This window comes from Dromiciops gliroides, chromosome 2 (assembly GCF_019393635.1).
Source record: "Dromiciops gliroides isolate mDroGli1 chromosome 2, mDroGli1.pri, whole genome shotgun sequence".
Lineage (NCBI taxonomy): Eukaryota > Metazoa > Chordata > Mammalia > Microbiotheria > Microbiotheriidae > Dromiciops > Dromiciops gliroides.
In genome coordinates this window covers 150218548-150245766 of record NC_057862.1, presented here as the reverse complement: position 1 = coordinate 150245766, position 27219 = coordinate 150218548, and the positions used below count along the sequence as shown (strand labels likewise).

The window sequence follows — 27219 nt, the reverse complement described above, 5'->3', positions numbered from 1 at the left end:
GCTTCTTGGTTTGAAGAATGATTACTTGGGCTATCAAGGTCACAAATAAGCTTCCCTCTTTCATTCTATTCTGCCCTTCTCATGCGCAAACACCTCCCAGATCCTCTTCTTAACTTCTGGATTCTACGGCCTCTCTGATCCCAGAGACCTGTTTGCTTCTAGTCTGTCCAAATATGACAGAGTTCAACTCGACCTCATTATTTGTATGGTTTTGGATCAGAATAAGCTGCTATTTAACCCTAACCCAACTCTGTTTGCCCCTCCTATGCTATTGCTATGGTATCCCAATCCTGGCCACTCATCACCCAGGACCAACCTCATCCACAGGCTAATGCATGAGGTGTCTTCTGTCTTGGGGCCTTTGATGCAGGACACCTTGTGTTTACTATACTAAAGAAACCAGATCCCCATAAAAACTGACTGACGTTGCTTTATCTCTTGCACATAATTGCTACTTCAGAGAGGTCTAAGAAGTGCCAAATAACAGAGAAAATGTCTAGCCTGGTATCTTGCTGGTCATGTGACCCCAAAATTCCCCTCACATTGCTCTTTAACTTATCACTATCCTTCCTAAAATGTGGCTGCTTCAATTAATACACCACATGTGGGCTGAACAAGGTGGAGTACAGCAGAACTATCAATCCCCTAGTTTTGGAACCAGTGACTCCTAGAAGCAGAATAACCAAGCCTACTTCTCTCAGTTTATACACGAGAGGACTCGAGGCCCAGAGATCTGGCTGACTCCAAATTCCTGGTCATTCCACACACCTTCCATCTTCCTGGCAGAGCCTAAAGGGAAGGGAGGCTGCTCTTGCCTTTCCTGTCATGATCATCACCTCCCTTCCCACTTCAGTTTCCAGGTCCTCATTTCCCATTCACACATTTGCATCCAAAGTTTACATGCCAGAATCGGAGATTTTGTTATCAACACAAAAGTAAATAAGGAAACAAAAGGACAAAAAATGATTCTCACTCCTTTCACCATCCCAAGGGGAGGCTAATGTCCAGCTGAAGAATAAAACAAAAATCATCATTTCATGATATTAAAATAGAAATGTGCTTACATGCTTCCCCATAAAGAATTGCTTTACTATGGGGTAGGGGGATGGGGACATTGGGGGGGGGGGGGAGGGGCAGACACAATTAGTGAATTAAGGGTTTATTTCCACAGAAAACTTCCTCTCTCCTGGATAAGCAAGAGGAAGTGTTCTGGATAACCTGTAGACACACAGAAAATGCTTCCAGAATCTACACTGCATATGGCATCAACAAAAGCTGACAGATGTCTAAAAGAATCCATACAGCACGTCTTGATCATAACTAAAAAAACAAAAAAACATGAAAACTATAAAACTGGCCAGATTGGATCTTTCCACATTCTAGTGTGATCAGAGACTTCTTCCCCCAGGTCAGTGCTAGTCCATGGAACTTCAGAAACATAAATAAGGAGGGAACAGAGACACTGTGCAAAATAGAAATGAGGTATTTAATGCTGATTCTCCCCTAAATAACAGAGTTACTTCCAGGGAGAGGATGAGAGCAAATGAGAGTACACTGATGAGAACTAATTCTTCCATCTCTTACCAATGGCCAGAATAATGACACATAGACAAGCAGCAGAGTCTAGAACCTACCTGGGCCAGTGATCTAGCTAAAATTGGCCTACTGGCCCCATTAGAGAAGCCAACCACTTACCATGTGCTCCATGCAGATACTGATCTCTCCATCACTGTAAAAAGCCCCATAAAACCCTACAATATATGGAGAGTTACACTCGTGAAGGACTTGCAGCTCCCGTATAATCTGGTTCCGAATTGCTGGCTTGATCTCCAGGTGAATTAGCTGTTAAAAACAACAATGACAACAACTTGGAATCACCTTCAGAACTGAAGCTTTAACAGGAAGAAAATTTAAGGACAAAAAAGTGGGGGGAAGGCAGGTTTTCATAAACATGTTCCACCCACCCAAAGCCCCAAATACTAAAGCACAGAAAGCCAAAGCAATAGCCACTAAGTGAAATGGGGTCTGCCTCTCACAGAAATTAGACTGCTAGCCCACAGAGGGAGAAAGAAAGGAAGCAGAGAACAGATCTAATTCAACTTACCAAAAAACCCCAACATTAAGCATATGTGCAGAACTACATCCTCAGCACTTGCTCATGGTGTTGTAGTTATACCAGAGCCATGACTAAAAATCCTGGCATCCCAACTCCTAATCTAATGTGTCTTCCATGACAATCTCTACCCCCACTATTGTTATCAAAGTTTCCAGGAAGATTGAAGAGGGATAGAATGACCCAGGATGTGAAGCCAGCCAGGTCTCTGGGTATAAGTCCCTGCAAGCACAAAAGCTAGTTAAGACATGCTCGCTGCTGGTATAGAGCTTAGAGAAAGGGAAAATGACACACAGAGATTATTGTGTATTTTCTATTATTGTTATGTAATAAAAGAAGAGCCAACGTGTTATGTGAAGCCCAGTCTGGGAGTTTGGGCGCAGGAGGGTCATTACCATAGGAGCAAGGAAGATTTCACAGGATGACAAGCTGAGTGAGCATCTTTAAGTGCCTCCGACTCAGGAAGGCACAAAGCTCACCTTTCTCGCCATGATTAGGCCAGAGGGTTTGTGTGAAACTTTGAACACCACACCACCATTCCCAGCTCCTAGTTCACTGATCTTCTCGAAGTCATCATCCTTCAGCTCGCCCACTTTCTGTTTCTGGGTGAGAAAAGCCTCCAGACGCTTGCGCTGCTGTTCATCAAGTTCTAATTCTTCCAGCTTCTTCTGCAGCGCCTCAAGGTTAGTCCTGTGCCAAAAGAGGAGACAGACAGATAGACACACAATGAGAACTCTCCCAGTGGAACAGCCCATTAGCCTTACTGGGAAATAACCTGAAATCAATAAGAGATCCCTTCTCTTAGGCAGAGGAGGGACAAAAGTATAGGAAAAGCGGCAGCTAGGTGGCGCAGTGGATAAAACACTGGCCCTGGAGTCAGGAGGACCTGAGTTCAAATCCAGTCTCAGACACCTGACACTAGCTGTATGACCCTGGGCAAGTCACTTAACCCTCACTGCCCCACCCAAAAACAAACAAACAAACAAAAGTATTGGAAAAAGAGACCTGGCCTCAGAGTCAGAAATTGAGGCTCTACTCTGGTCTCTGCTATTATGTGACCTTAGGTAAGTCACTTCAGCCCTAGGAGCCCTGTAAAACAAGGAAGTTGAATTAAAGGATCCTTAAGTTGCTATTCAACTCTAACATCTTAGGATTCTAGGAGTCATCAAGGCTGAGAGCAATGCCCGGGACCACAGCATCATTTTTGTATAAATAGCACTGGACAAAATGATAGATCCTTAATTCTTAGGAAAGTAAAAGCAATGTTGATTTTGCTACTTTCTACCCTGGCTACCTGTGTGGGGGGTAGCAAACTGTCAAACAAACTAATCAACCTGGGGCCTTTTGTCTAGGATATGTGTGATTATATGTGAGTGTTTGGTGGGTTAACCATACGCGCACTTTTGTTCCACTTTTTTCTAGACCCTACCCTCAAAAGAAGACTGTCAAAATGTTTTGAAAAACTCCTCAAACACAGATTGAACCTCTGTATCACAACTACCTATATGATAGCTACTTTGGAAACATCAACAGGGCCACCTGAAAAGTCTGATTTTACATTCAGCTGTTGAAAAAGATACAACTGGTAAATGGAAAAACTATTTTAAAAACACCAGCAACAGCCAGGTAAGAAAGAGATTATGTATCACTTGCAAACAAAGCAACCGTTCTTCTACAAAGTTAGAAACAGAACTCTCTCCCTGAGAGTTCTCTGTACTGATATACTGCAGACACACATAAATAATGACTCAGAGCAGATCATAATTATATATTATGATGTTGCCCCAACTCCCTAGTTGGCATGTCTGACAAGGAGGAATGAATTCTAATTTAATCATTTTTCTGACTGAGAACATTTGCAGAGATGAAGGAAGAGTGATTTTACCACTGTCAGGGAGAGAAAGTTAGGCCCGGGCTTTGTATGGGTCCCTCCTTACTATCCTCCACTCCTACCTTCATATTTTTCCCCTGTACAGCTGAGAAAGACTCACAAACTAAAAGCTATAGTGATAAGGAAACTTTAAAAATAATCTGGGGTGGGGGGTGGCTACAATGGAAAAAGCAATGGAATAGGAATTGGGGTACCTGGATTTTGCTCTGGTATTAAGTAGAACACCTTGAGCAAGTCAATTCTCTTCTTGGAACTGCCTCATCTGTCAAACTGCTGGGGGCTTATTAGGTCCATTCTAATTCTATGATTTCTAAGTCACTGTACCTTTCAAATCTATTTCTTCATCTATAAAATGGGGATAATATTCCCTCACTGAAGTATTATGAGGAGTAAATAAGAAAATGGATGGAAATCGCACTCTGAAAAAGTAGCACTGTATTAATGCAAAGGAACACCATTATCAATACCAAACAGATACAGAAGCTCTTGAATGATTATTATATTTGAAGACTGAAAAATCCAATCCAAAAAAGTTAATTTTCCAAAGAAAAAAACATAAACAAGATACTCCTTGAATAGGAAAATCTCTATCATAAAATGGACTGAGTCCCTTCTACTCAAGTAACCCCAATAGTTATCTGTCTCCAACTCTCCCTCTACCCTCCCTTCTTTGCCCCCAAAACCTGACAGATCAACTCTGCAGCTGTCCTCACACTCTCATTAGTTCTCAGGTTCCCAAACAGTACACTGTTCTAGTTGAAATGGGCAGATGGACACAAGTCAGAAAAGAGAAAATGTACAGTAACATCCTCCTATTTTCATTCGTTCTCTCCCCCTCACACACACTGCACGCCCACATATACCTCTTCTCTAGAGAACAGCTGTGACCAGTTCTATCATGTTCTCCACAACATAGATAAAATAGACCATTGTTAGCACGAATTATGCACGTGGCTGCCTTGCAGTAAACAGTTCACTGAGATACAAGAAAATTATATGCTTAAACTAAAGAGAATGGGGGAAAAACCCATGAGCTGTCATTTGTGCTCTGAAAACACCAACGACAAAATGAAACAAATGGAAAAAGGCGGATCCTATAAACACATCTCTCTTCTATCTCATCCACCTGCTAAGCCTAAATACTCCACATCATCTATAATCTTTTATTTACAGCTCAATGGACTAAGTAGGGAAGTAATATACAATCAAAGAATGTCAGCCCTGGAAGGTCTCTCTGTGATCTTCAAATACAGTTGGGACTTTCAGAACCCACTTCTACTGACTTTTAGTCCAGACCACTCTTTCTGCCATACCCCAAAGCCATCTCCAGTCAATCAATGGACCACACAGAGTTCTCAAAAGCTAGTCAAATAAATGGCTGAAGTAGAAATGGAAATGAATACCCAATATGTTAATAATTAATGGGACAAGCAAAACAATGGTTCCTTCCAGCCCCACTAACCACAAATGGGCTCTGGCTAGTTGCCAAATGCTGCCCAGTTGGTACAAATCCAAACCATCCTTTCCCTTTGGAAACATCAGCAGGGCCACCTGAAAAGTCTGATTTTACATTCAGCTGTTGAAAGAGATGCAACTAGTAAATGGAAAAACTACAATCTTTTTTTTTTTTTTTTGCAGGGCAATGAGGGTTAAGTGACGTGCCCAGGGTCACACAGCTAGTGTCATGTGTCTGAGGTCAGATATGAACTCAGGTCCTCCTGAATCCAGGGCCAATTCTCTATCCACTGCACCACCTAGCTGCCCTGAAAAACTAAAATCTTAATGGCTTGGAGGAAAAGATGGAGGGGTGCAGAGAAGTTCAAGAATATCAACACAGAGAAAAAAAAATAAGGATGGAAGAATCGTTAGAGCTCACCTAATCTAAACTCCTTATTTTATAAATCAGGAAACTGAGATTCTGACAAGCAAATGACTTGACCAATAGAACAGCCAGTTGCTTAATGGTAAATTCAGTACTGGTCCCCAGTCCAGTGCTAATTCCAGCAGTGAAGCTACAAAAGTAGGAGTCAAGGGGAAAGAGATAGTTCCAGCCAACCCCTTACCCAACTTCTCCCAACCTATCCCCAATAAGGGACATTCCACCCGCAGGTGATCACCCCCATCTACCATCTATAAAAGCCATGACCTTTCTCCTGTTCAAGGAGATAGGTGTTGCAGAGAATCATCTCTGAACTCTCTCCCCATGAGACTCCTCTCAGGTCTCCTTTCTCTAGTGCTTAAATAAAATATTATTTTATTCTATCAGATTTGTGTGCGAAAGGGTGCAATTCTTTAAAGAGGAATACCTAAGGATCGCCCCCCCACACACACACATACCACCCATTTTCCCCATGATAGTTATCCTTTCCAGGCATTGCGTTCCATCCTGAATGGCTCAGTTCCACAAATTCCAGAGAAAAAGCTTTAATCTTTATACTGATCATCAGTCCCAGAGGTAGGTTTGATAAGTGTTTTCAAGAACAGTGACAGTGATGCTTTTGTGAGCACCTACACACCTGTCAACTTGCAGGAGAAAAGTGGGCGGCCAGAGGCAAGATTTGCATGAGCAACCACTGTCAAAGAACCATGCAAAAAACAAAACAACAACAACAACAACAAAATAAACCACCTAGGTAGCAAAGTAGACTCAATTGTGAGAGAGAGTAGCAATGGTGGGGCAGCTAGGTAGTCTTCCTGGATTTAAGGTAAATTCCTTGAAGGCAAGGACTGTCTTTCTCCTTTCATTTGTATTCCCAGTATTTAGTACTAGTTACTTAGTAAACTCTTTTTATTTATTTGTTTGTTTGTTTGCAGGACAATGAGGGTTAAGTGACTTGTCCAGGGTCACACAGCTAGTAAGTGTCAAGTGTCTGAGACCCGATTTGAGCTCAGGTCCTCCTGAATTCAGAGCCAGTGCTTTATCCACTACGCCACCTAGCTGTCCCATAAACTCTTTTTTTTGTTTTGTTTTGTTTTGGCAGGGCAATGAGGGTTAAGTGACTTGCCCAGGGTCACACAGCTAGTAAGTGTCAAGTGTCTGAGGCCAAATTTGAACTCGGGTCCTCCTGACTCCAGGGCCAGTGCTCTATCCACTGCGCCACCTAGCTGCCCCCCCCCCAATAAACTCAATGTAAAAATACTTGCTGAACATTTATTCATTTATTTATTTATTTTTGTTTTTGTTTTTAGATATTTATTTATTTATTTTGCGGGGCAATGGGGGTTAAATGACTTGCCCAGGGTCACACAGCTAGTGAGTATCAAGTGTCTGAGGCCGGATTTGAACTCAGGTACTCCTGAATCCAGGGCCGGTGCTTTATCCACTGCGCCACCTAGCCGCCCCCCCCCCCCCCCCCCGGGACTATTTATAATCCCTTAGTCAAGTCACTTCTCACTGGGCCTCAGTTTCTGATCAAATGAAGAGGTAAGAGCAGATTATCATTCAGATTCCTTACATGGAAAAGCTATTTCTTGGATTTAAACAAGCATTCTCGAATCATGCAGAACTCTTCTGCTACATGTATTTACAAAGCAGCAGCCTCACTAAATAACATCAGAATTTTCTGAATGATTTGACTTAACTATAGCCACCCACCCCTATAAAAAAAAATTGCAAATGTTAGTCTCCTTGAAATGGAAAGAAGGGGAAGGATCATCATCATGTTATTGAGAAAGAGAGATGAAAAACCAGAAATGAAGGACAAAGGATGGCAACTCTTGCCTCTTGTAGGAAATGAGAAAGTGATATGGCCTTAAGTGTAGGCATAACAGTGGTTTGAAGCAAGCCAGGCCAGCTCTAACACCTCTACATATTTTGAGAGGAATTGAGAGGGTTAATGAATACACTGTCATACCTGCTAATATTTTACCCTAGCACCGTGTTGGTTGGAAGGGTTCCTTTTATTTCCCCCCCCCTTTTTTTTTTTTGGTGAGGCAATTGTGGTTAAGTGACTTGCCCAGGGTCACACAGCTATTAAGTGTTAGTGTTTAAGGCCGAATTTGAACTCAGGTCCTCCTGAATCTAGGGCTGGTACTCTATCTACTGCGTTCCCTAGCTGCCCCCGGAAGGGTTCCTTTTCTTTTTTTTTTTTTTTAGTGAGGCAATTGGGGTTAAGTGACTTGCCCAGGGTCACACAGCTAGTAAGTGTTAAGTGTCTGAGGCCGGATTTGAACTCAGGTACTCCTGACTCCAGGGCCAGTGCTCTATCCACTGCGCCACCTAGCTGCCCCAGGGTTCCTTTTCAATGAGAAAGCTAAATGAGAGCAACTTCTTGGAGAATTATCATTAATAATAATAATTTTGGGGGCAGCTAGATGGCGCAGTGGATAGAACACCGGCCCTGGAGTCAGGAGGACCTGAGTTCAAATCTGACCTCAGACACTTAACACTCACTACCTGTGTGACCCTGGGCAAGTCACTTAACCCCAACTGCCTCACTAAAAAACAAAACAAAACAAAAATAATAATAATAATAATAATAATTTTGTTGCTCAGTCATGTCCAAATCTTCATGACCCCATGGACCACAGCACACCACATCCTTTCCTCCACTATCTCCCGGAGTTTATCCAAGCTCATGTTCCTTCCATGATACTATCTATCCATCTCATCCTCTGCCATCCTATTTTCCTTTTGCCTTCAATCTTTCTCAATGTCAGAATCTTTTCAAATGAATCCTGTCTCCTCATTATGTGGCCAAAGTATTCAAGCTTCAATATTTGACCTCCCAGTGAAGAGCCTGAATTAATTTTTTAAAGTACTGACTGATTTGGCCTCCTTGATGTCCAACACTCTAAGAAGTCTTCTCTAGCACCACAATTCCAAAGCTAACACTTACATAGTGTTAAGGGTTAAAATTCTAGCTAGTCTGTCTAAAATATCTAATGAGTGGTCGCCAATAAATTATAAGCTTTAGCAAGAGTTAGACTTTTAAGCATTTATTAAGGAGAATAAGAATTTGGTAAAGAGAGAGAGAAAGGCCTAGATTCCTATCTATTAAAGGGAGAGCACATTTCTAGCTCCGCTCTCCACCAGAGTCCAAAGGAAAGAGCGCCAGAGTCAGCGCCAGTCTCTTCCTTCCTCCTCCCACTAGTCCGCGTCACTTCCTCCCACCAAAGAAAAGACTCCTGGTCTTGCCCTCAAAGACCTTCGCTTCATGGGCAGAACTCTTAGGACAGTCTTGCTTTATATATTTGTATCCCCAGGGTTTAAGGCTGGTAAGTGCCAAAGTGGGGCAGCTAGGTAGCTCAGTAGATAAAGTGCCAAACCTGAAGACAGAAAGACTCATCTTCCTAAGTTCAAATATGGCCTCAGACACTTACTAGTTGTGTGACCCTACACAAATCACTTTACCCTGTTTGCCTCAGTTTCTTCACAGGTAAAATGAACTTAAGAGGAAATGGCAGACCATTCCAATATGTCAACCAAGAAAACCCCAAATGGGATCACAAAGTGTTGTATATGACTGAAAAGGCCCAAATAACAGTCAGTGATTAATAAGTACTTTTTTGTTCATAAGGCTTCCTAACAAGGATGGGAGGGCTAAAAGATGATGCTACTGGATACCACTGGTTCAATAATCACATTTACTTAGATGGCTCACAAAGCTACATTTTCAACTCTATTTTCTCTCCTAGTTTTCAGTCCTGTGACACCAACTGTCTCCTAGACATCTCAACCTGTACTTCTCCTCAGCTTCTTGAACTCAATTTGTTCAAAATAAACTCAAGATCTTCACTTCTAATCTTCACCTGCTCCTCTTCTAAATTTTTCTACTTCTGTCAAAGACATCACCAGTCATTCAAATTCACAACCTGAGACTTATTCACAACCTTGGGACTCCCATATCCAATCAGTTACCATTACTTATCAATATGACCTTCAATGACACCTCTCCCATTTGTCTTTTAATAGTCTTCCAGCTTCTAATCTTTCCATTTTCCAATTTATTGTCAACACAGCAGGCAAGATAATATTTAAACTACAGTGGGTTGTACTTGATTCGAAATTCTCCAGTGACTCCCTTCTACCTCAAGGACAAACTATAAAACTCATCATCTTAGCATTTAAGCACTTTACAATCTGGTTCAAATTTCTCTTTCCAGACTTATTTCACCTTATTCCTTTAAATACACTCTGTCTAGCCTCCTTGCTGTTCCCTGAATGTGGTGTCATTTCTTTCTCCTTTCCCTAGTTCATTTTATATAGGTTGTCTGTTCTCATGTCTAAAATGCCCTCCTCACTTTTACTTCAAAGAATCCTTAGCTTCATTTAAGGCTCAACTCGGGTGCCACTACTTAAGGAAAGTTTTTCCTGATCCTTGTAATTGTTAATATATTCTCCCACCTCAAAAAAAAGGGGGAGTGAGAAATAGTAAAAGTATTTACTGTTTTATTTACTCAGTAGAATGAATGAAAAGGTATTTCTTTATTAAGCTCTTATTAATTGGCAGGCACTGTCCCAAACCCTAAAAAGATACAAATACAAAAGAAAGATAACCCTAGCCCTCAAGTAACATATACTATTGGGGAAAACATCAAAAATAGAGGAGTAATAACCAGAACCAGAAAGGGGCACTTTGGATACAGGGATGGTGAGTGGGGTCATAGGGGAGTAGACTGAAAGACCCCATCCTGGAAAAATAACAAAGTTGACTGGAGGTTCATGAATACCCTATATATAGTAGTGGTAGCTAGGGAACATGGTCTGAAAAGTCCGAGTTATGGTGAATGGAACTACAGGGCAGTTAATTGAGATGCCCTCTGAAGAGGCAACAGTTGTGATAATTCATTACTGTTCTGAAAGCAAGAGATGCGTGTATGCTGGTGGAGACAGGTGGTGCAGCCCAGCAGAAAATGGCAGGTGACAAAGCAGAAAAATGGATGCGATGAAGGTGAGATTACATGGTCCTTGGTAAGCTGCTGGAGGGCAGGGAAATGATTTCCCTCCCCCTTTACTGGGGATCACAAGCAAATAGGCCAAGCTTGCTGAATGAAAAATGAATGAATAATTGAATGAATGTAGGTCTTATCTGGAAGGGAAAGGAAAAATTAAAGGAGAAAGAGAGAATGTTAGGTAAACAAGTGACTCTTCAGTATATAAAAAGATGATTCATAAATGAAAAAAATCTATATTATTTAAAGTTAATTTACATCTAAATGTGCATTTTGATTTTGTATGTGGACTTCTAACATGTTTGATCAAATTTTAAAGGAGCATAACAGATTAGTCTGTTTTACATTCAGCCCATATTACAACTAACAAGGAGGAGGGGAAGAGCCAGCAAAATAAAATTATTATCCTTTTTTCTTGTCATTTTCTATTATATTCTCATATAAACACACACACATTTATATACACACATAAATATATATATATATCATATATACATACACATATATCAAAAGGAATTGTTAAATAGGGATTAGACAATCTCTAAGGTTCCTTCCAACTCTAAATTCTGAGTTTTGGAAAGGGTTAATTTTTTCCCCTTTGGCTATACCAATATACAGGCTATATCCTTGTCACATAATTATGCCTTATATTTAAACAGCATTTTATTTTTTTCCAAACCTTATTCTATCTTTGTCATTACCTTGTTGTGTGACCTTGGGCAAATCATTTAACTGCTCCAAGCCTCAGTTTCTTAGTAATTTTGTATGTAAGACAGTAGAGACATCATTAAACCCATGTTAGAAATGAGGCTAAGAGATTTAAAGGTTCCTACAGTTAACTGGAATCAAAATCCATGGTCGAGGGTCTTTCCCCTGCCTCAAGTTCAGCCATTTTTCAGTCATGTCCAATTCTTCATAACCCCGTTTGGGGTTTTCTTGGCAAAGATACTGGCATAGTTTGTCATTTCCTCCAATTCATTTTACAGATAAGGAACTGAGGCAAAAAAGGTTAAGTGACTTGCTCAAGGTCACACAGCTAGTATCTGAGGCCAGATTTGAACTCAGAAAGATGAATCTTCCTAATACCAAACCCAGGACTCTAGCCACTGTGCCAACTAGCTGCCTATGACTCATACTGTCAAAAAAAAGTGGGCAGCATTTCAATTGGGCCCAATTTTGAGCTAAACCCTATAATGAATAAAGAAGCCAAATGGGCATTTTAGCACACATATGAATTCATTTGAAAAAACTCAAGGTTACAGACCCTTTAATAAAAAAGGATTCTGGGCACTTTTTGGACACATGAGAGAATTCCTTCCTTTGGACAAAGTGTTGAGCAGTTAGTGATGTAGCCTGAAAATTTGCTTGGCTCAGCTATTCAACTCCACCAGAGGCAACTGAGAAACTTCTTTGTTTGATTCACTCTTTCAGTGCAAGTGGCAAAGATTTCCTATAAGAAGTCTTTGGCAGAACAATGTTCTTAAATCAGGTCTTTATTAACAGGCTGGGATATATAACTCATTTGGCAACACTGACCTTCATGTTTTTTGTTGTATTTTTGTTTTTTGGTGAGGCAATTGGGGTTAAGTGACTTGCCCAGGGTCACACAGCTAGTGTCAAGTGTCTGAGGCCACATTTGAACTCAGGTCCTCCTGACTCGAGGGCAGGTGCTCTATCCCCTGTGCCACCTAGCTGCCCCTGGCAACACTGATTTTCAAAAAGTAATTAGCTTCGTGTTATCGATACATTAATTCTACATATGCATATATATTCCAAATGATAAATTTTTCCAGTGATATGGAAGCCTACTAAATTATGTTTTATGTCCTCTTGTCAATTCACTGTACACAAATAATATTACATGCCTGAGAGCCTTTTATTTCTAAAGTTATACACTAGCTATTAAATTTGACTTAGGATAAAATACATAACACTTACCCAGAGGCACTGAAACACTGTGTAAGAGTTAAGAGAGGGGGGCGGCTAGGTGGCTCAGTGGATAGAGCACCGGCCCTGGAGTCAGGAGTACCTGAGTTCAAATCCGGCCTCAGACACTTGACACTTACTAGCTGTGTGACCCTGGGCAAGTCACTTAACCCCCATTGCCCCACAAAAAAAAAAAAAAAGAGTTAAGAGAGGTTTTCTGGTCTAGTAACTACTGGCCACTAACTTGCTGAGTCACCATGAGGCAAGTCACTGGTACTCAGGTTCCTCATCATTCTAAATGATCATAAACATTTACCTGCAGGGTGTTGTGAATATCTAATAAGAATATAGATAACAAAGAGCTTTAAAGGAATATAACCATAACGACAAGTGAGAAAGAAGCAGGCCTAGCATTACCAGATATCTAACTACATTACAAAGCCATATAATCATCACAACCCTGGTAATATCAGTTAAGAAATACAGGTTGACCAATGGAACCAATTAGGACCTCAACATACAGAAGCAAATGAAAACAGCAGGAAAGTTTTAGTAAACATAAAGACTCTGGTTCCTGCAGTAAGGACTCTCACTAGTTGACGAAAAACTGGCAGAAAATCTATACAAATTGGTACACTCAACTTATATCAAGGTAAACTTAAAATGGGTATACAGCTTAGACATTATAAGCAAATTAGAAAAGGAAAAGAGAAATTACCTTTCGGATCTATGGTTAGATGAAGAATTCTTGCCCAAACAAGGGATAGAGAGAACAACTGTGATATATAAAATTTTTAAGTTTTTACACAAACAAAATTAATGAAAATTAAACAGGAAATGTGTGACTGGGAAAAATCTTTACATCAAGTTTCTCTGATAAAGGTCTCATATGCAAGATATGGAAGGAATTAGTTAACATTTATAAGACTATCCTTAAAAAATAAATGATCAAAAGATATGAACAGAAGTTTCAAAGGAAGAAATGTGAACTATCAACAACCATAAGAAAAAATGCTCAGAATCACTAATAATTAGAGAAATACACATTTTTAAAGCAACTCTGAGGTTCTACCTCACACTCACCAGACTGGCAAAGGTAACAAAAGATGAAAATAACAAATGTTGAGGGGGCTGTAGGGAAATAGGCACACTAATGAATTGTTGGTGAACTGGCTATAAATTGGTCCAACTATTCTGCAAAGTTATTTGGAACTATCCCTCAAAAGTGACTAAACTGGGGCAGCTAGGTGGCGCAGTGGATAGAGCACTGGCCCTGGATTCAGGAGGACCTGAGTTCAAATCCAGTCTCAGATGATACTTACTAGCTGTGTGACCCTGGGCAAGTCACTTAACCCTCATTGCCCTGCAAAAATTTAAAAAAATAAAAATAAAAGTGACTAAACTGTGCATGAACCCTTTGGGGCCAGCAATACCACAGAGAGATCAAAGAAAAAGGAAAAGGACCTATATGAACAAAAACATTTAGAGCTAAATTATGGGAATATGAATGTAAAAGGATATTATTGCACCACAAAAACAGAAATGACAAAATGGACCATTTCAGAGGAAACTGGGAATAGCTCTATAAACTGATACAGAGTATTAAGCAGAACCAATAATACTGATGATGATAGCTAGCACTTATACAGTGATGTAAAGTTTGCAAAAAAAGTTTACCTCATTTGATATTCACAACCCTTTGAGGCTGGTGCTATTTTTATTCCCATTTTACAGATGAGGAAACTGAGGATAAAAGAGGTTAAACGATTTTCCCAGGGTCACACAGCTAGTAAGAACCTAAGGAAGGATTTGAACTCAGATCCTTCTGACTCTAAGTCTACCACTCTATATAGTGTGCCACCTAGCTGTCTATAGCAAGTAGGAAAACAATTTGTGCAATTACAATGAACTTGTGAGGGGAAAAAACCTTTGAAACCCCAGACTTTAGAACCCTGATCAACACAATGATAAATTATCATGCCAAAGGACTAAAGGTAAATGGTATCCAATTCCTGCCTTAGTAGCAATGAACTTAAAATGAGACATACATTTTTGGATATGGCCAGTGAGGGAATTTATTTTGCTAGGCTACACATGAGGATCTTAAAAAATTGTTCATGTGTAAGGGATGAGCTAATAAATGAATGAAGAAATTTAAAAGAAGTTAATGAAAATGAAAACATATAACAAACTCAAAACTTCATTCCAGATTTACCTTAAAAGTTATCATCAATATATGCAGAATATATGCAGATATTCTGCAAATATATGCAGAATCCCCCCCCCTTTTTAAACTTTGATTACTTTAGGTCAAAATAACAATAATATGCCAATATGGAAAGTCTTGAAATAGCTGAGGAAAAGATTTTGGGCAGAACATAGATGATCTTCACTTCTCCCCACCTACTTCCTTTTCTTCCAGAGGGGAACAGTTCTCATTTACTCAATGGTTGGCCACATCCTGTCTTACAAGCTACTTCCTAGGAGCAAGTAAGGGTGCTTTAGGAAGACCATTAACTCTTTCAGGTCCTCAACAAATATCTGAACATCTACAATAGGCAAGTGTGTTAAATTAGACAAAATAAATAAAACTGACCACAGGAAATGTCAAGCTATGTAAAAAACAGTGAAAGATGGGATCCTTGTCCTCAACATGTTTCCAGCCAATTTGGAGAGAGATAAAAAGCCCATCTACCAAAGATAAGAGAAGTGATATTGTGGTATAGAGTAAAGAACACTGGACCCAAGCAATCCTGAGACTTACTCTAACTCTGCCTGGGCTCTGGGTAACCATGAATAAGTCACATCAGGACTCTGGAAATTTTACTTCTTCATCTGTAGAATGAGGGGATTGGACTCAATAGTTTTACAACAATACAAGGCAGTACAGGACAAACACAAAGTGAACAGTACAACAGACAATGAATCAGTGAGCACGGGGTCTGGGCAGCTCCGGAAGGCCTCAAAGATGGCATACAATGTAGTCAGGACTTTTAAGGATGGACAAGATCTGGATGAAGAGAGAAGAGGAAAGCTATTCTGAAGAGGAAGAATGCCATGACCAAAATCAGAGATCTAGAAAAAGCACAAGCACAGTGACTGACCAATCTGGGAGAAGAGATACAAACAGAGTGCACTAGTGGATGAGAATGCTTTGAGAACTAAGTCTGAAAAAGGGGTTTGGAATAAGACTGTGAAGGGCTTCATATTCCAGACATATTCTTGTGTGCTACAAGTTTAGATGTTATCCTATAGGCAATAGAGAACCATTTAAAGTTCCCTATAAAGCCATTAACAGACTGTGGCCTGAAAAAAAGAAATACTCCTTTCACCTACCTTTCCCCAACCCCTCCGCTTCCTTCCAAAGTTAGATAGCTCCTGTAGAGCAGTAGTGTCAAACTCAAATAAGAAGGGGGAGGGAAGGGGAATAGTCACTAAACCATACACAAGGACCCCTGCAGGCTACAGGTAGGCTTAGAAAACTTAATATTAACATTATCTATGTTTTATTGTATGCTTATTTTGTTAAATATTTCCCAATTAGATTTTAATCTGCTGCTGCCCATCTGATATGACTTCCCCATCCCTCTGATCCACAGGAGGGGACCAAAGCTTCTTCAAATTCTACTCTTCCCCTGGCTATCTAGCAAAACACAAATTGCAGCTGAAATGATTTCAGGGTCCTCCATTCTGTGGGTTCCTGCTTCCCTTAGCTATAGAACCTGCTTCTTTTCTCTTCAGAGAGACAATTTATTCTTTATTTTTACTATACTGTACCATGGAAAGGAATGTGGCCTATAAATCACCTTCAGCTTTCAACACTTGGCTCACCCCCAAAGATACTTCCTCCCCTTTGGAATTTATAGTCACTTCCTCCTCAAAAGGTCAGAGGGTTTCTCATATTCTCAACATTCCAGTGAAGCAAGCAAGGAAGGCTCTAGGGTCTGTTACCCCCAACTCAGGGCAGTTGGAACAGAGGTCACTTTTAATTGGTAGCACAATAAAAACTGAAACCCAAGTAACCTAATCTACTTTTGGGTGCTCTTTCTACCTTTCTCTGGTCTATCTGTCAACTTGATATGACAAGCATATTACATTATTAAAGAATAGTTACTAAGCAATCTATTAAACTTGGCAACACTAAATCTTTAAATGGACAAAGCCTCTGCTCCACAGGGTCAAAGATTCTTTTATTTCTACAATCATTCTTTCAACAAATATTTAAAAGGGGCTAGGCATGGCGGGAATTTTTTTTTTCCCTGACCTGTCATTTCATGAATGTTGGAGCTTCCACTGAGTAACTTCCGCTACCATTTCAAGACCTGTACATTTTCTGCAGCCTCAGGTCTTAGAAAATTGCTTTGGGGGGGCAGCTAGGTGGCACTGTGGATAGAGCACCAGCCCTGGATTCAGGAGTACCTGAGTTCAAATCCGGCCTCGGACACTAGACACTTACTAGCTGTGTGACCCTGGGCAAGTCACTTAACCCCCACTGCCCTGCAAAACAAACAAACAAACAAACAACAACAAAAAAAAAAAAGAAGAAGAAAATTGCTTTGGGCACTGAAAGGTTAAATGACCAGTCTAAAGAAACACAAATAGTAGTTATTGGTAGAGCTGGGCCTCAAAGCCAGATTTTATTCCACCCCTTCCCCCCCAAATCTCCCTCTTCAAAGCTGTCTCCTTTTTCATAACAGAAATTTATTTTCTAATTTTTAAAGTTTTCTTTTATTGTGAACATCATCAATATTTAAATATACAAAGAATAGGAAAGAGGACTATTTAAGAAACTATGAACTTATATACAATTTGTTAAAGAAATATGTAGTAAATTTAACAAGATAGTAATAAAATTATTCTTTTGTCACTTCTTGGAATATTATTGCCCAGCGCTATTTCCAGGTATTTATCATGTGCCTCCTCCCCAGACAAAAAAGAAATTCCCACTGTGCTAGGTGCTATAGGGAATACGAAAAAGGATACTTATCCCCAAGAGTCTTATGATCTGAGGTAACAAGATCCATATATAAAAAGATAATAAAAGGTAGCCTATGTTAAATACCAAGTGAGTCATAAAAACAATATACAGACACAATAGGGAAAAAATGCTACAAGAGACAACACAAGTACCTTGCCTTCATAGAAGGGAAAGATTGTTAAAGCTGGGGAAAGTTTGATGATTTAGGAATTGCAGACTAAATTTACATTCCAAGACTGGAGCACAAGGAGTAGATGAGAACACGAATGGTACCCTGCAAGTCAAAACTGCCCATTTTCCCTCAAGAAACAATGTTTGAAAAATAGAATCAGAGTAAAGCTCTAGGGAGGGGGGAGGGGGGATGGGAGAAGGGAGGGAGAGAGAGAATTTGGAACTTAAAACTTTAAATAAAAATATTTTTTTTTAAAAAGTGATGCTCTAAGTGATCTCTTTCCTTATGCTGGTTATCTTTATTTCAAGGCTATAGGCGTCACCATCCTTGGAGATCAATGCTCCCTTTCCCAATCATACTACCCCATCCCTCATTCTCCAAACTTGATCTCTCTGACTCCACTACCTCCTGACTCTGATCCTGCTAGCCTCTTCTCTCAATGGAAAATTCTTCCCAGAACCTCCTTGTTGGTGAAGGGTCCAGACCACCCATCCCTCGATCCCTCCTTCCCCAGCCTTGGCCACTGTGGCCCCCTGTAGCCTTCCCTTCCTGAACCCCATAAGGTCACTCACTCCCCCCCCAATCATAACGGAAATCCCTTGAGGACAAGCACTGCCTTTCATTCTGCTCGTATTTGTATCCCTAGAGCTTAGTAAGGTGTCTGGCAACAGTAAGTACTTAATAAATGTTTGCTGACAGATTAATTACAATTTCTCCCTGTTCTGTTCTAGAAACTAATTTCAAGCTGTGCATTTTCATTTCCATAAATTCAGGATCTACTTCCTAGGGTTGTGAAGAAATCACTTTGTATACATTAAAACTATGTAAATATGAATCATCATCCTTAATGTTATATAATAAAGTCATACTCCAATGTCTTACTGTCACATTTGACCCAAAGTCACAGCTCTGCTAGCAAAGCCAAGCCCTGTCAAGTCTTATCTACTATGCTAGTGCTGTGAATACAATCCTAGCACACTGTTAGCTTTCTGAAAACCAGCCTAGCTAAGGACAGAGAAGCTAATCAATCACCAGCAGGCTAGTCACTTGATGGAGAATTCTTAAGCCATAGGAACCCATTTAAACAGAAGAAAAACAGGAAGTGACCTTCAGTCTTACATGGTCCCCACTCCTTCTCCAGTAATGGTGGCAAAGTCAGAGAAAATAGGGTTAAGAATCACAGTTTTTAGACCACCTATAAACAATAATTGAGTTACTGGGATTCTATTAAGGTGAAAACTTTGTCCAAAGACCAATGAATGAACAAAAGTTAGAAGAAATGAATCATATCATTCTTGACATTCTACACTACAAGAGAAATCAGAACAAAGACACTGTAATTAAATGGGAAAATGGTTCTGAAAAAGAAATCAAATATAACAAACTATGCAAAACCATACCCAAGTTCTCCTTAATAAGAAGCATAAGAAAGGTAGCAAGTTGGTTTTACTGTGCTTCTAAAGGCAACAAGAAACATTATTTCATGGGATGCTTGGTCATTTTATATTATAATGGTTGTGGTAAGCATTTGCAAAAAGACAATTATAAAAATAACTGCGCTAACATATGCTGCAGAGACTGACAAGATAGAGAATTCATGCCATCTGCAGATCTGACAACTAGATTATCTGTGTCTTCAAGTAATTGATAAGAGATTTGGACAGCACAGGTCCAAAGACAAAACCACTGAAAAACTCCGTAAGTTTCTCCAAATTAGATCATAGTCTGTGTTTTCAAAGAAAACATGGGGGGGAAACCATAACAAAACAAAAAACATGGGACTATACTTGAATGGTGAAAAAAATGTTGGAAAAATGTGGCTCAGGGTCAAGGAATAAGAGACACCAAAGACCAGTACAAAGTACAAATCAAAGAATTCCCTTTAAACGGGGATGTCCTCCAGATACAGATGACACTGTTGATAACAGATGATATAGAAGCCTTGTTATGGAGAGTTAATGGGTCTCCTGAACTTGTTTTTGAGTTGTCAGATTTTCCAGAAACACTGGACCCAGAGTAAGCAGAAGGCCCTGAATGTGACAAGGCCGTAGCCTCGGTCCCCTCTCCCCCAAGCTGACATAATTTCTTGTTTGCATCCCAAAGTGGACTCCCTGTGTGTCACTGGAAGTCAAGAGAGGTGCCAGGCAGTCTGTACTAGGCTTGTAGATAAGGAGCCCATCATATATCTTCATGGTCAAGCAGTTCCCAAGGGGAAAGAATGTGGCTTTCACAGTCACCTTGTTCCTCCCCTTAGGGTGGGGTTTAGTCCTTTCCCCACCTTTCCTGCACCTTTCCCCTCCCATGCCACGCCCTTTCTGGTAGAGATTCTGCTATCTCCTCCTTCCTTTGTCCTGCAATCATAAATATAGGGATTGTTAGGTGGCATCACTAACCCTGATTGCCTCAAACATCCCAGCTCCTCCTTGCCACTGGACCCAGATGGCTCTGGAGGAAAGTGAGGCTGGTGACTTTGCCCTCCCTCACTTAAAGCCAATTCGCTGCAAGTCATGACATAATTTCCCAATGAATAACAACTCTGATTTGGCTTTGGGTTCCACATGTATGTTCATTTCCCTTGTAATAAACCTAGTTTTCACATAAGTTTCGTGAAGTTGTGATTTCCTGACAGCCCCAAGATCTTCTAAAGGAAAGATTGAGAAAACTCTAGACACATGGTATACACAATCTCTGCTGTTTACAAAAGAGATGGCACTAAAGTGAACAAAGATGGGGAAAGAAGCTAACTGATAGCAAGAGTACACAAAAGTGGCTTAGGAAGGAGATAACATACTTTTTGAAGGCATATGAAGGACCAAAGTTTTTAAGATATCTGAAGAAGTGAAAATAGCAAAGCAGCAGAAAAAAAATCTCAAACTTCATTATTATGAAGGAAAAGGGCAATAGAGAAACCATCAATCAATCTGGTCAAATACTTATTCTCTCATCTATATAAAATTTTTAAGAGAATAATCTACACACATAGAAGGTATCCTTGATGAAGGTATGAGAAGCAGGCTTTTAAAAGCAGACAATACTCCAAAGGCTGAATACAAAAAAATAACAGCTCTTCCCACTGCTTGTTAAGCTTTCTTGGCCCTTCTTCCCTCATGTACCCCTTTGACAGTCTGATTAAGGGGGCAGCTAGGTGGCACAGTGGATAAAGCATAAGCCCTGGATTCAGGAGGACCTGAGTTCAAATCCGACCTCAGACATTTGACACTTACTAGCTGTGTGACCTTGGGCAAGTCACTTAACCCTCATTGCCCTGCAAAAAAGAAAAAAAAAGGAAAGAAAGTTTGGTTAAACCTATGGAAACCTTCTCAAAATAATGTTTTTAAATGCATAAAATACAAAGGATTGCAAAGGAAACCAATTATACCCAAATACACTCATCAAAATATTTTAAAAACAAGTTCATGGCTCCCTGATTAAGAAGCCCTGTTTTAGAGACACATGAATGGGTAAGATGGGCCCAGAATTAAATAGGAGGAAGAAAGTAGATTGGATTGATTGTCTTTGAAAACCCAACGTTCTTTTATTAACCCCAAGCTTCTCCCTGAACCTTAATGCCAATCTTCTTCCAATGTCATTACATAGCTGAGTCATATAACACTACAGTCTTCACAAAGTCAAAATTGAGGCTCATTTAAATTGAGGCAACAGAGAGGTTAAGCAAGTTGCAGCATGTTACACAAGGAATTATGAAGGAGAAGCAGAATAAATGATGTTATCAAAGCAGCATGTGAGCATAAATGAAGATGGACTAGTTAAACAGAAAGGACAGAAATAATGGATGTAGGTATGGCCTATGTGTCTCACTTGGTAGCCTGGTGAGGTCAAGAGAAGGAAAGGCAGGTGTAGCACAAGCTTATAGGAAGAGAGGATAAGAGTCTCTCAAGACAGACAAGCATGAATGGGTTGTGATCATCCCTGAAGGAACATACACATTGACAAGGTAACAGATACATTCTTTTTTTTGCAGGGCAATGAGGGTTAAGTGGCTTGCTCAGGGTCACACAGCTAGTAAGTGTCAAGTGTCTGAGGCTGGATTTGAACTCAGGTCCTCCTGAATCTGAAGCTACTGCTTTATCCACTGTGCCACCTAGCTGCCCCAACAGATACATTTTTATGAGTATTTTTAGTACATATTTCTTTGGGGATAAATAGGTCAGGCACAAAGGCCTTCTGGTATAATTTCTGGAATGAAGTGATCCTAACTTTCAAAGGATCTTAGCACTTCCTGACTATCAACCTAGCTCAATTCTAATTCTTCAGGTTTTACACAGAAAATCAGACTGATATGCCTATTTCTACTCTACATTTAGTCTGGAGAAAAGTGAAAAAACTTTTAAATTTAATCATTTAACTGGCCTTTAAAAAAAAAAAGTTAACATATGTGGAGGCAGCTAGGATAAAGCACTGGCCCTGAATTCAGGAGGACCTGAGTTCAAATCCGATTTCTGACACTTGACACTAGCTGTGTGACCCTGGGCAAAAATCACTTAACCCTCATGGTGGGGAGGGAAGATGGTTAACTGGCCTCTTCTTTCCCAAAATATTCCTACAATTCTCATGAGTGTCTCTTCTTGCTTTCCAAAAAACTAAATCTTGGGGCAGCTAGGTGGTGCAGTGGATAGAGCACCAGCCCTGGAGTCAGGAGGACCTGAGTTCAAATCCAGCCCCAGACCCTTGATACTTACTAGTTGTTTGACCCTAGGCAAGTCACTGAACCCCAATTGCCTCACCAAAAAAAACCCACAAAAAACAAAACAAAACCAAAAAAAGTATCCACAGCTTTGAAGATGGAGTAAATTACTAAAAAGGGATTGGCTGGGGCAGGGAGGAATGAAAGTAGAAGAAATAAAGATGAGGAAAAAGTTTAGGGATTCTCAGGTTAACAGAATATTTCAGTTGGAAGAGTCCTCAGAATGCACTTAATCCAGTCCCCCTCATTGGACAGTACAATGGAAAGAGGACTAGAATGGGAATCAAAGGACCTAGGTATGATTTTTATCTCTTCCACTTACTAGCCACAGTTCCTTGGGCAAATCACTTAAACATCATAGGATCATAAATCAGATCTGGAAGGAACCCCGGGGACAATGTTCTCATCTCACTGATGAGGAAACCTGAGGGTCTCAGAGGTTAGATGATCTGCCCAAGGTCCTACAGCCAACAAAGGAAAGAGGTGACATTAGAACCTGGCTGGGGAGAGAGGGAGAAGCAGCAGGGTCAAGGCATGGGCAAATGCAGGATCATTACCATGGTCCTCTCCCTGGCTCAGTAATCTTCAAGTCAGATTTGGGCCTGAATTTACCTAATCTGCCTGACTTCCTCTTGCCAGGGCTGGAGTAGAAAATTCAAAGTAATCCTAGGAATCCATCTGCCAAGATGCTTTTTAAATGTAGGTACTTTTTTTTTTTTTTGCAGGGCAATGAGGGTTAAGTGACTTGCCCATAGTCACACAGCTAGTACATGTCAAGTGTCTGAGGCTGGATTTGAACTCAGGTCCTCCTGAATCCTGGGCCAGCACTTTATCCACTGCGCCACCTAGCTGCCCCCAATATAGGTACCTAAAATACTTTTTTGTCGTTTTTAATTTAGGTACTTTTAAAAATGCCTGTGGCCCATCTGTCCTGGCCACCAGGGACCAAGATGGATATTTAACAAGCCCCTATGTGCTCTATAAAAGCAGTCTCTCAGTATTACATGTCTAACAAAGAAGCCACCGCTAATCATTCATCATAAATGACCTACCATTCATCAATCCTTATTTAAAGCTTCCTGTGTTTGAAGAATTCTATCAAAAGGAATTGTGGGGCATACAAAGAAAGAAGAAACCTTCATCAGGGCTTGTGCCCACCCTAGCATTGAGTGGGAAGGACAATGCTACTGAGGCACAATGTAACACAAAGAACACTGCCCTGGCTTCAGGAAATAGACTCTATTCTGTCTCCACCACCAGCAGGGGGCAAGTCACTTACTTCTCCAACAGTTCCATTTTCTTATCATGGATGATGATGGTGATAGCCAGCATTTACATAAAACTCTGAGGTTTGCAAATCATTTGATACATGTTATCCTTTGATCTTCACAACCCTGAGAAGCAGGCACTATTATTAGTCTGAAAAAGGGTATCACCTGACTGCCAAGGGGGCTCATGCCAGAAAAATCCACTGCTAGTAGTTTTGGGGTTTTGTTTGTTTGGGTTTTGTTTTTTTGTTTGTTTCTTGTGAGGCAGTGAGGGTTAAGTGACTTGCCCAGGGTCACACAGCTAGTACGTGTCAAGTGTTTGAGTCTGGATTTGAACTCAGGTCCTCCTGAATCCAGGGCCAGTGCTCTATCCACTGCACCACCTAGCTGCCCCACACTGCTAGTAGTTTTAAGGTTTGCAGAGAGCTTTACATGTGCTCTCATTTGATCCTCACAACAATTCCGTGAGGTAGGTGCTATGATTATTCTCATTTTACACAAGGGAAACTGAGGCTGAGAGGTTAAATGATTCCCCCAGGTCATGCAGCTAATAAACGTCTAAGGTAGGTTACAAACTCAGGTTTTTCTGTCTCTTCATTTAACACTCTCCCCACTGTACCACCCAGCTGCCTATACCATTGTCCTATCTATTTCATGAATTTTCAGTAAGGATCAAATAAGAATGGAGATGTAGAAACTCTTTTAAAAGTATAAAAATTTTACCATATTTGCAGTCTTTTCAATGACATCTGAGTCCCCTCTCCCTTTGAGACACTGAAAGGGAGAGGCAGAACTAAGCTTCAACCAGCCCCCCAATCCCCAACAGAGTGCTTTAAATGTGGATTAAGAATATTCACACTGATCCAACCATTCTGGAGAGCAATTTGGAACTATGCCCAAAGGACTATAAAGCTGTGCATACCCTCTGACCCAGCAATACCACTATTAGGTCTTTTCCCCAGGGAGATCATGGAAAAGGGAAGAGGACCCACATGTACAAAAATATTTATAGCTGCTCTTTTTGTGGTGGCAAGGAATTGGAAAATATGGGGATGCCCATCAGTTGGGGAATGGCTGAACAAGTTGTGGTATATGAATGTAATGGAATACTATTGTGCTGTAAGAAACAATGAGCAGGTGGATTTTAGAGAAACCTGGAAGGACTTGCATGAACTGATGCTGAGTGAGAGGAGCAGAACCAAGAGTACATTGTACACAGTATCAACAAACATTGTGTGTTGATAGACTTGATTGTACATATATAACCTATATCAGATTACTTGATGTCTTGGGGAGGGGGGAGGGAAGGGAGAGTGGGAGAAAAATTTGAAACTAGAAATCTTATAAAAACAAATGTTGATACTCTCTCTACATGTAACTGGAAAATAATAAAATACATTTATGATTTTTTTTAAAAAAAGAGTATTCATAACCTAAAGTAACTAACCCTGCTGTTACCACAAACATGCTCAGAAAAAAATTACATCTTTAGCACTTCATGGAGAAGAAACTTCCTCTATCTCGGGGTGTGAGCGAGGCAGAAGCTGCTACAGAGGAACTAAAGAGAATCTATATTGGGATCCACTATATGGCAGTTGTTTCCCAGGCCCGTTTGGAGCCTCCTGCTTAGCTGAAAATAATTCCTTTGCTTCCTGAGTGTCCTGAAAAAAATGCAAGCATGTCCGGCATCATCTCTAGTCTAAGTCTGACAGGATAAAGAACAGCTGAAGAGTCCAGTCTTTAGAAGTTGTTTGGAAGATGAAAAGTTTCCTTCCTTACCTGATAGTAAGCCACTGCACTCCTGAACCCTTTGGATAAGAGGATACTACTCTCTGAATTGAAATAAACTTTGAAACCTGCAGGAACTCTTTCAGCAGCAAACTAAATAAGCCCCTTCCAAAATAGTTTACTCACAAACTCAAGATCTGGTCTGTTAAATCCAAGAGACTTCAAGGGTCTGTAATTGCCATCAGTGTGGATGCTCCCTGTCAGGGGCCAAGTATAACTCCTCTCTAACTTTGTAGACAGTATTCAAAGTTTGTTGACCAATCATTTGGCCAACTTCAGAACTCACTGGGCCTCTCAGACCTCGGCTAGACTTGTTCTCACATTACGGACATATAGCTGCCCATCACTGGGTCCCTATTCAAAACCTTTGCAGATCATAGCCTCCCTAACAAAACAACACAGTACTTGTAAATCTAATTTGCTTCACTTTTATACCCCCCCCCCCCCCCCCCGCACCACATACACACACATGCTAAGTGCAGTCACTAATTTAAAAGCACATTTTCTCTGAAAGGCCTGTTTGGCCCCAAATTTGCCACAACCCAACATTTTTCCTCTTCCTAACTTTCCAGGAACAAGATCCCATCCGACAATACAATTCAGAAGGGTAGCCGGAACCTTGATAATTGCTTCCTTAGCATCCATCATATTTCTTCACAGGTTTTAGTTAGTCAAAATGAAAAGCCAGATGTTATTGTTCTAAGAGAATATTTCCCAGCCTTAAAATCATTCCCTTGGGCCCACCTTCAAGCACAAAGGACTGCTAAGGAAGACAGAAATTTACTATGATACCTTCCCATAGTGCAGTTAATGTTTCCTTAGGAGGAAACTGGGCACTTCAGCTCTCTAATTTCAGAGTTAGAAAGCTCCTTAAATTCTTTCTTAGTTACAGTATAGAATCACATTTATATTTCCTACAAATAGAATTCTTTCTCTTTTTTCCATGTCTTCCAAAAAAACAAAAATAAAAACAACCATACAGTTTTACATTTTTGTTTTTGGGCATCGGTGTAGATAATTTCAGATTTCTAATTCCATTTATTCCAGAATATACACTTACAAGATTCCTGATCACTTGAAAGCAAACATCCACACGATACCCTTTGCTGAATTCCCAGGAGCAAGTTCGAAAAAATGTGAATGCCAAATACAAAAAATGTAGTCCGGAGGAAAGTTTCAAATGAATATACTCTTTGTGTAACAAGATATATTAGCTTCATTTTCACCATCCAGCTTATAGCATATCCTGCTATATATGTCAGATCCAGGAAAAGCCTTTTCCTCCTCAATGATAAATTGTATCACAGATTTCTAAAAACCCAATTTGAATACCACTTGTGAAAAAATGGTTTTCTGTCTTTGTACCCAGTGCCTGGAACATACTAAAGGCTTACTAAACCCTCTTTGATTACCTGAGTTCAAGTGCCATGATGTGTATCAACTTTGCATCAACTACATAGAACATGCTTTTACTTGCATCCCTA

General features: G+C 40.3%; 1 protein-coding gene across 1 annotated transcript in view; it reads right to left on the bottom strand.

Annotated features, from left to right (window-relative positions):
- The window catches only part of MAP2K1 (mitogen-activated protein kinase kinase 1), a 100697-nt gene that overhangs the window by 55010 nt on the left and 18468 nt on the right, over positions 1 to 27219 (bottom strand). The window contains exons 2-3 of the mRNA XM_043984913.1: positions 2593 to 2803; positions 1696 to 1842 (exon numbers count right to left, since the gene is read on the bottom strand). Coding sequence (XP_043840848.1) covers positions 1696 to 1842; positions 2593 to 2803 — 358 coding nt within the window. The remainder of the gene's footprint in view (positions 1 to 1695; positions 1843 to 2592; positions 2804 to 27219) is intronic.